General features: G+C 47.7%; 1 protein-coding gene across 1 annotated transcript in view; it reads left to right on the forward strand.

Moving 5' to 3' along the window:
- The window catches only part of MEI1 (meiotic double-stranded break formation protein 1), a 67,217-nt gene that overhangs the window by 54,055 nt on the left and 3,033 nt on the right, over positions 1 to 10,129 (forward strand). The window contains exons 23-27 of the mRNA XM_036864701.1: positions 829 to 939; positions 1,210 to 1,370; positions 4,012 to 4,093; positions 4,281 to 4,456; positions 10,041 to 10,122. Coding sequence (XP_036720596.1) covers positions 829 to 939; positions 1,210 to 1,370; positions 4,012 to 4,093; positions 4,281 to 4,456; positions 10,041 to 10,122 — 612 coding nt within the window. The remainder of the gene's footprint in view (positions 1 to 828; positions 940 to 1,209; positions 1,371 to 4,011; positions 4,094 to 4,280; positions 4,457 to 10,040; positions 10,123 to 10,129) is intronic.

A 10,129-nucleotide genomic window follows, 5' to 3' on the forward strand; every position in this document is an offset into this window, starting at 1 on the left:
GATCAAGATAAAAAAAATTAATTACATGGGACTGAGTGAACTGATGAGAATGAGTATAATTTTTGTGACTTTCTGTTTGAATTTAAAAAAAAAAAAGAATGGAGACTTAGGTAGGTTTCCTATCTAGGATGGTGGGGGGCGGGGGAGCAAGGAGTGGTAATTCCCAAGAGGAAAGGGATGTGCTCTGTAGATGTCTACTCTACAGTGTAGTAACTGCTCTGCTGAGGGCTGGCAGAGCATGAAGAGGCGTTTAATCTTGCCTTGAGAGATTAAGGCTTCATGAGGAAGGCGAAGTTTGAGCTGAATCTTGATTGCTGAATAGGAGGAAAGGAGTTAGCCAGGTGGAGGTGGTGTGAGAGAGAGAATACGGCAAGTTTAGGGAACAGCACGTTGACGGTTACAGAGCTCCCCTGTGAAGGTGGTGAGTGCCCTGTTGCTGGAAGAATTCAGAGACTGGATCTTCTTTCTGCTGATGGTGGCAGGTTGGCCTGTATGACCTCTGCAGACTCTCCAACCTGTGCTGGCATGAGCGCTGTCATAGGATGCCTTTTGACCACCTACACTTGTGAAGTCTGTTCTAATGTGCAGCTGTGGGCTGCTTGCCTGATGTTTGTTCAGATGGAGGGTGTGAACATATCTTCGGGTTTGTCACTGTTTCTTTCCATTGGCCGTAATATCAGGGGTGCTTAGTTTGTGCTTGGTCCCCAAGACTGACATCTGAAATTAGCCAATTGAGGGCCACTAGCTGTAAGAAGTGTGAGTGCTGGTGTGTGCTAAAGCCATGGAGTTCTGAGCACTGGGGCTCCAGGGCACTCTCATCTCTTGCAGTGAGCAAGCTGTGTGGGAAATGCAGTCCCACTGACACAGACATCCTGCAGCCCTCCTTCAACTTCCTGTATTGGAGCCTTCATCAGACCACGCTGGGCAGTCAGAAGAGAGGTGCTGGGGCCCGGGCTGGCATAGTGAAGAGGAAGGGTGCTGGGCAGTGTCTATGGCCCTTGCTGCCCTCAGTTTTTCCATCTTAAAAAAAATAAAAAAGGGGGTGTGTGGCTGGATCGGATGGGCCTAAGGTCCTTTCTGGTTCCAGTAACCTGTGGTTCCGAAATGAAACTTAGAGCCTTAAGCTGATCCTTTTGTTCATTCACCATGTGTGTGAAGCACCCATCGGGTGCTAACTAAACACCAGCTGCCCTGCCCAACCCTCTACAGCTGCTGCAGTGCTCCTGAGCAGCACGGCCCTGATAGAGCTTCTAGAGAAGACGCTGGCCCTCACCTGGGCTGAGGAGGGCTCTCCCAGGACCGAGCTCCTCTGCTCCGCCTGGCTGCTCACTGCCTCCTTCTCTGCCCAGCAGCACGATGGCAATCTGCAGGTTAGTTTCTAACCCTCGTAACTTTGGCGCATGGGTGGCACTCCAAGGACTGACAAGATCTTGAGTTCTGATCCCAGATCTGTGGCTTATTAGTTGTGTAACCTTGGCAAGGTATTTAACTCTCTGAGCTTCAGTTTCCTTGCCTACAAAACAGGGAAAAAACATTCAAGGCTGTTGTCAAGTTGGTTTACATTAATCCATTTAGCACACGTGGACCACCTGCATGCCAGGCTGTGTTCGAGGCACAGAGGGATAAAAAATGAATACAGTAAATACCCCACACTTGGGGAACTTGTGTTGTAATCTTTAAGCAAAGCCCTGAAAGGTAAGCAGGACTGTACCAGACAAAAATAGCGGGGGAAGGGCGCTCCAGGCAAAGAGAATGATATGAGCACAGGCCTGAAGCTGCACAAATTTAAGAGTTGGTATATATATTTGAAGAGTGATGAGGTACTGCGTGGCTGGAGTGTAGGGAATGGACTGTCAGACTGGACAAGAAGGCAGAATCCAGCGGGTGACCTTGAAGTTGTGGGTGGCAAGCTGTGAGTGCCATACATGTGTAAGCTGTCATGTGACTGTTTGAGAAGGTGATGCAGGGAACAGGAGAGCCATGGACATATCCACAGAGCACCCCGTTTCCTCTCAGCCCCTCCCTCTTGTACGACCTTGTCATCCTAGTGCCCTGCATGAGCTCCTCTGTGGGCTGCTTCACATTCAGGTGTTTCCTCCCTAAGGCTGGCTGCCCCTAGTGGACAGAAACCATCTCCTAGCCTTTGAGGTGTCCTCGCACTGTGCCCAGCCCTGTGCCAATCTAATGCCAGGCGCACACATTTGTGTAGAAGTGAAGTGAGTTTTCAAGTTTGGCCTCTAGGGTTTCAGTAAGCTGTGGCACATCTACGCTATAGCAGATCCTCAGGTAGTTGCCAATGGGGTTGATTTGGGACAGGAACCTCTCCTACTTTTCTATGTGAGGCTATTGGGCCCACCCCTAGCCCTGCAGTCACCTGCCTGGATGGAAGCCTGCGCCTTGTCGTTGGTTCTGCCCTGGCCCTCAGCTCATAACTAGCCAATTACGTAACTACCTCTACTCTTAAGTCCTCCCCTCTGCCCTAGTTCAGGCCTGATCATTCATCCTCACCACTAATATGGCCTGTTCACAATCTTCTGGCCTCCAGCTTCTCCCTTGCTCCACCTCTCCTATCCCTGTGGCCACGGTCTGTCCACACTTCCCCTCTGCTCACTCTCCTTCAGCAGCCTTTTTGTTCTCCTCATGGCTGCTGAGACCCTTCCTACCAGGCCCCTCTGCAGCCTTACTTTCTGCCATTCTACCCTCCTTTCCTGTCCTCTGACCAAGTGTTTGCTCTTCTCCCAGTCAACCGTGCTCTTTCACATCTCAGTACTTCTTTTGTTTGTTTTTGGTTGATTTTTAATAGCTGTTATTTTTAGGACAGTTTTAGATTTACAAAAAAATCGAGCAGATAGCACAGAGTTCCCATATAACCTCCACACACAGCTTCCTCTGTTTACATCTTAGATTAGTATGGCATCTCCATACCTTTATACAAGTTGGTTCTTCTGCCTGGAACCTGCCAATTCCACCAGCTAACAAGCATTTTTTTTTTTTTTTTTTTTTTTTTGGCTGCGTTGGGTCTTCGTTGCTGCGCGTGGGCTTTCTCTAGTTGCAGCTAGTGGGGGCTACTCTTCATTGTGGTGTGCAGGCTTCTCATTGCGGTGGCTTCTCTTGTTGCGGAGCACGGGCTCTAGGGCACGCAGGCTTCAGTAGTTGTGGCACGTGGGTTCAGTAGTTGTGGCTCGCGGGCTCTAGGGTGCAGGCTCAGTAGTTGTGGTGCACGGGCTTAGTTGCTCTGTGGCATGTGGGATCTTCCCAGACTAGGGCTCGAACCCGTGTCCCCTGCATTGGTAGGCGGATTCTTAACCACTGCACCACAAGGGAAGCCCTAACAAGCATTTTTGAGGAATTGCTTTGTGTCAAGCACTTGTAGATCCAAGTAGAGGAAAAGCTGCCTTCAGGAAGCTTATGTTCTGGGTAAGGAGAGCAGAGCAGACTCACAGCTTTGAACCTGTCACCCAAACTAACCCCTCAGTGTGGTCATTGCTTTGACATTAAGGAGCACATTTACGATGCTGATCCTCAGCTGTTCTTCACGATAGCTCTGGAGGGAGTGAAAGCAGGTGGCACTGTTCCCATTTCGTAGGTGAAGGAAGTAAGGCAGGCTGAGAGAGGTGCAGTGCGGTGACTTGCCCACGGCCATACAGCTGGCAAGTGGCAGAGCCAGGATTTTGATTCCGGGCCATCGGACTCCAGATCTGACTTAGGTGGTTGGTGGGCTGAAGAGGAGACTGACCCACAGCTAAGGCTGGGAAAGACTCCCTGGTGCAGGAGCTCTCTGAGGATGGGGGAAATTTGGGAGAAGCAGGGTTCTCCAGGTCTGGGCTTGATTTTCCTCCTCAAGCTCCTGAATCCAGGATCGGTGAGGCTCACAAGACTCTGTGTGGCCTCCTCTGTCCTTCTGGATGTAGCGGGTATGTGTAGGGGGGGTAAAAGAGATATTGTAGCAGGTGGTTTTCTGCCCAAGCTCCCAGAATGTGGGGGTTATCCCTTTACCCTCTGCCCTGCCAGGTTCATCAGACACTGTCTGTGGAACTGGACCAAGTATTGAAGGCCCTCAGCTTTCCGAAGAAAAAGGCTGCACTGCTCTCAGGTGTGGGACCAAGGGCCTCTAGCAGGAGAAGAAAAACCTTTCCCCTAGATTCTGAGATGAGACCACCCCACCCAGACCAGCCCGTGGTCACCCCATTATTATCCCCATTGTCCTCCCCCTGTGACAGAGCTGGTGGGGAGTTGGGGAATGAGGCAAGAACTGGGTGTAAGGAGTTTTCTACTTTCAGCTGCCATCTTACGCTTCCTGCGGACAGCCCTGCAACAAAGCTTTTCCTCTGCCCTGGTTACCCTGCTGCCCTCAGGGGCCCAGCCACCGCCAGCCCCTGAGGACACTGTCCTAGCTCCACTGGGAACATCACAAGTGCTGTCCCTGGTCATCGGACTGCAGAACCTCCTGGTTCAGGTAAGGCCTTTGTGGAGTGGGACCCTGGCAGTGGAGCCTGCTTCTCCCAGGATGACAGCAGGAAGGGGTGGCTGCCTGTCAAGATCCTGGTATTCCCACCAAGGCCTAGAGAGAGGATTGACTGGTTTTAAAGTTACAGTGACAGAAATGAAACTCAAGCTGTCTCATAACTGAGAAGTCCAGGGGTCAAAACTGGCTTCAGGCACAGCTGGGATCCCAGAGGCTCAGACAGTGTCATCAGAACTGTCTCCATCTCTTGGCTCTGCATTTCTCTGTCAGCTTTATTCTCATGGGATGGTAGGATGACCAGCAGCAGCTCCTGGCATATGTCCCTCCAGCAGAAAGAAAGTTTCTCTTTCCTAGTAGTCCCCAGAATTGAGTCTCATTAGCCTGGCTTGGTAATGTGGCAGTCACTATGCCCAAAACATGGGATGCTCTGATTGACCTGGCTTGGGTGAGTGTCCTCTCCTGGAGGCTGGGGCATATGGTCAGCTCTCCCTAACTCACATGGACTAAACATAAGAGAGGAATGGTTCTGCAAGAGAAAACTGTTCTTAGAAGAAGGAGGAATGGATCCTGGACAAGCAAAAACAGTAGATGTCCACCTCAGAGGGGTTTGTGTTTTACAGCTTAGAGGATTCTTGGAGATCATTGTTTATCCAGCGATCACATACTGTGAAGGGTGGTGGGGGCAAGGAGATCGATCAGATTCCCGCCTTTGAGAAGTTAACAGTTTCAGGGGGCGGTGGATGGTGCCATGTGGATAAGAGGTGCTAACACAGAGTGGGCAGTGCTGGGTTGAAGGGAAGCACTGCACAGTGGGGGCACAGGACGTACATTACAGGCTGGCGTAGGGTGACTGTGAGGGTGGCTGTCAGAGAAGCCTTTCTGGGGGAGGTGCTTGAGCTGGGCTGGAAATATCAAGTGACTTGTCCTAGGTCCCCGAGGGTAGGGGGCATCAGAGATCGGATTGATCTTGATGGCAGCACAATTTTGTTCTCTGATATGGACTCATTCCCCGTCCCTGGCCCTCTGGCCCGTTCCCGCCCATGATTCCTTGAGACTTTCTTCTCTTTCAAGGAGCTTATTGTCTGTTATTTTCAAATATGAGCTGGTCACTGTAGGGTGACCAAGGCCCCAGGTGTTTATGCTGTTTTAGTTAGACTTGGACTCTCTTCTCCTGCTCCTTAAAGCTTGCCGACGACCGATGGTCACAGATCCACGTGGTCTGGTCTGATGGCAAGGCATCGTGGGCAAGAAGAGGGAGGTGGGGGCAACCAGCAAATGAGTGAGAGGAGTTGCAGAGACTTCCTCGGGGGAGGGGTGGGGCCTTGATTTGAATGGTCTCCACTGGCCGCCCAGATAATGACAGACATATTTGATACGGCTGTTGACTGTGGGAGATTATGTTCAAGGATTGATCCCCACTGGGCCTGTGCACAGGTTGGGGGAAGTGGGGAAATGTGAGGATGTAGAGAATGCTCCAGAAGTGGGCCCTGTGCGGGCTGTGTGGATGCCGAGTCTTGTCCTGCCAGCACATCTATTCAAAGGCTCTGTGCTCTTCATGGATCAAACCTCTATCACGTACAGCACTTACCTCTCTCTGTTGTGAGTTCCCATTTTCATATCGGTCTTCCCCAGGCTGTGAGCTCCTCAAAGGTAGGGACTGTGTCTGGTTAATCTTTGTGTCTCCTTCCCCTTGTGGGTTCAAATCCAGTTGGGAAATCAGGAATCAAATGAGAACCAAAGCATCAGCTTTATTGCTGGTAAACACCATAGTAGAATGTAGCTGGGACTTAAGGTCAGAACGGGCTTTTTTTTAGTCTGAGATTTTTCAAACATACAGCAAAAATGAAAGAATTTTACAGTGAACACTCATATACCCACCATGTACATTCTACCATTAACATTTTACTATGCTTGCTTTATCATATCTTATCCAAAAGGATTTTTTAACTACCCTCCTTCCCCTGGGCCAGACCAGGAGCCCATAGGCAGGTAAATTGTGTTTGCATTTCCATAATGTCCATGTTGGACACTTAGCCAGCTGGCCAAGATCTTAAGAGTTTGAGTTCATGGGAGCATGACCTTTAATACCTTAGTCCTGCCCTGATGGCTCAGTAGGTGTTAAGCTAGCATCTCACTTGTTAGATAAATCTCTCGTTGGGTGAGGAGGAGCCAGTTAGAGGTGGGAGGAAGGGCAAATGCTTTCTCTTTAATGTTTCTGAAAGGGCTGAAGTTCCTGATTTAATATTCAGAACATAGAGAGGGGGAAAATGATTCCCTTACACTCACTACCCAGCATAAAGCCTCCCACAGAACTGGCATTCAGTAATGTTTGTTGAATGAGTGAATGAGGACGCAGAAATGAATATGATGCCGTTTCAGCCATTTAAGCACTCACAGATTGTAGGAAACACAAGAAATTATAATTAATGGCAAAATGACCTATTATTTGAATCAAGGAAGGCTCCACAGGAGAGGCTGCATTTGAACTGGCTAATCTTGGGTACCTAGGAAAAGGGTGGAAGTGCCCACTGGTTAAGAGTTAATTTTAGATTGGAGAAGGAGAAAGGGCACAAGGCCTAGGATTTGTTTCTAGACCTGCCACCTACCACCCAGGTGTCCTCAGGTCAAGTATTTTCTCTCTGGGCCTCAGTTTTCTCAGCTTTAAAATGAGGTTAGTGAGTTAGCTCAACCACTTCAAACTGTAGGTCTTAAAGACCTTAGGGATCCTGTGAAGGAGACTTAGGGGTTGTTAAAGAGCGAGAGTGTTTCCCCTATTATACATTTCACTAAAATATTCACCATTTTTAAAAAAAATATAACAGAATTATTTTATTATAGGATCTTAGTAGAATCTTAAACAGTGGGAAGAATATTTATCCTATGATTTACCTGTATAGTATAAATACATAAATAAACAAGTCATTGCCTGGGATTAATTTCCAACTGATTTTTTTTTTTTCCTTCAGTATAGTCACCATTTTTTGAGTGTTAACTCTGTGCCAACCACTGGTTAAACCCTCTGTATGCATTGCTCATCTTACCCTCTTGGCAGCCCAAGTAATCTTTTTATCCCCACTTAGCAAAATCAAGTAACCTTGGCCAGGATCACACAGATGGTAAGTGACCAAGCAAGGCTTCAAACCCAAGTCTGTCCCATACCTTAACCTCCAGGTTGCTGCCTTCCAAAGAATAGCATGAGGAGAGCATAGGATTTTTGTGGTTGTTAGTTTGTTTTTACATTTTAAAAAATCAGTTTTATTGAGATATAACTTACATGCAATAAAATTCACTGATTTTAAGGGTACAACTAGATGAGTTTTGACAAACATACACAGTTTTGTAAACACCACCACAATCCCGGTATAGATTTCCATCACCACAAAAAGTTCCCTTGGACCTCTGTTTAGTCAGTCCCCTCTCCCCATCCCTGACCCTTGGCAAACACTGATCTGCTTTCTGGCACTACAGTTTTACCATTTCTAGAATTCCATATAAATGAAATCATACAGTATGTGGTCTTATGTGTCTGTCTTCTTTCACTTAGCTTAATGCTTTTGAGATTCATTTATATTGTTGTGTGTTATCAGTACTTCATTTCTTTTTATTGGTGATTAGTAGCCCATCATGTGGCTATTCCACAATTTGTTGATCCATTCACCTACCGATAGATATTTGGGACTTCCAGATTTTTGGCTATCATGAATAAAGACTGAAGTACAAGTCTTTGTGAATACCCATTTTTATTTCTCTTGGATAAATACCTAGGAGTGGGATTGCTGGGTCAAATGACATATTAGTTTTCTATTGCTGTGTAACTACATATCACAAATGTAATGGCTTAACACAACACCCATTTATTATCTGACAATTCTCTACGTCGGAAGTCTGGGTGGGCTCGACCAGGTTCTTTGCTTAGGGTCTCACAAAGCTGAAATCAAGGTATTGGTCAGGCTGGGTGCTTATTTGGGAGAGCTGGGAAAGAATCCACTTCTTCCTCCTGTTGGGGGTGGGTGGCTCTTTCAGCTCTTTAAGGTTGCACACATTTTTTCTCACACAGCCCCTCCATCTTCAAACCAGCAATGCATGTTGAGTCCTTCTCACACTTCCGGACTCTCTGGTTCTTCTTCTGCTACCAGCCAGAGAAAATTCTGCTTTTAAAGGACTGGTGTAATTAGATTGGACCCACCCAAACAATCTCCCTTTTGCCATGTAATGTAACCTAATCACAGGAGTCACATCTGGGAGCAAAGGTCATGGGACCATCTTAAATGCCTACCACATATGGTAAGTGTATGTTTAACTTTATAAGAAACCATCAGACTGGGACTTCCCTGGTGGCACAGTGGTTGGGAATCCTCCTGCCAATGCAGGGGACACGGGTTCGATCCTTGGTCCGGGAAGAACAACATGCCATGGAGAACAGAGCCTGTGCACCACAGCTGCTGAGGCTGAGCTCTAGAGCCTGTGAGCCACAACTACTGAGCCCGCGTGCCACAACTACTGAAGCCTGCGTGCCTAGAGCCCGTGCTCTGTAACAAGAGAAGCCTTGGGGCTTCCCTGGTGGTGCAGTGGTTGAGAGTCTGCCTGCCAATTCAGGGGACACGGGTTCGAGCCCTGGTCTGGGAAGATACCACATGCCACGGAGCAACTAGGCCCATGAGCCACAGCTACTGAGCCTGCGCGTCTGGAGCTTGTGCTCCGCCACAAGAGAGGCCGCGAGACTGCGACAGTGAGAGGCCCGCGCACCGCGATGAAGAGTGGCCACCGCTCGCCGCAACTAGAGAAAGCCCTAGCATAGAAAACGAAGACCCAACACAGCCAAAAATAAATTAAAAAAAAAAAAAAAAAAGAGAAGCCACCACAATGAGAAGCCTGTGCACTGCAATGAGGAGTGGCCCCTGCTCGTTGCAACTGGAGAAAGCCCGTGGGCAGCAACGATGACCAAATGTAGCCAAAAAAGTAAATAAATAAATAATTAAAACAAAATAAAACAACATCAGACTGTTTTCCAAAGTGGCTGCACCATGTTTCCTTCCCATCAGGAGTGCACGAGAGTTCCAGTTGCTTCACATTCTTGCCAACACTTGGTACTGTCAGTCAGTTTTAGCTGTTGATGAGTGTGTAGTGGTATCTCAAGGTGGTTTTAATTTGCATCTCCCTAACCCTAAGTTCTTTTCTTATGCTTATTAGAGCATAAAATTTTGTTTGATGAAAGGTTCTGCTGCTTTAAAAAAAGATTTACATGCACTGGCTTAGATAAACTGTGTGGCTCTTACAGAATCTGTAATCTGTGAATCTCTTAATGGGGCCCAGGGCCCATCCTTTTCTGAAGCAAAACAGTCTCTCAAATGTAGGTAAATCATCAGTATAAGCACTGTGCTTTGTGTGTGGGTGAGAGATGAAACCAACAAACATTTCTTGATTATCTACAGAGCCACAATCCCAAACCTGAAATTCTGAAATCTAAATTGTTTTGAAAACCAAATGTTTTTTTCTTGGTTGGCACCAAAATCCACTGGTAGCAAAACCTGACGTGAACTTCTGTGGGTTTTTTGTTTTTGTTGTTTTCTTGCAGAAGGACCCTCTGTTGTCCCATGCCTGTGTCGGCTGCCTGGAGGCTTTGCTTGACTACCTGCATGCCCGGAGTCCAGACATCGGTAGAAA

Source organism: Balaenoptera musculus, chromosome 10 (genome assembly GCF_009873245.2).
Source record: "Balaenoptera musculus isolate JJ_BM4_2016_0621 chromosome 10, mBalMus1.pri.v3, whole genome shotgun sequence".
Classification (NCBI taxonomy): Eukaryota; Metazoa; Chordata; class Mammalia; order Artiodactyla; family Balaenopteridae; genus Balaenoptera; species Balaenoptera musculus.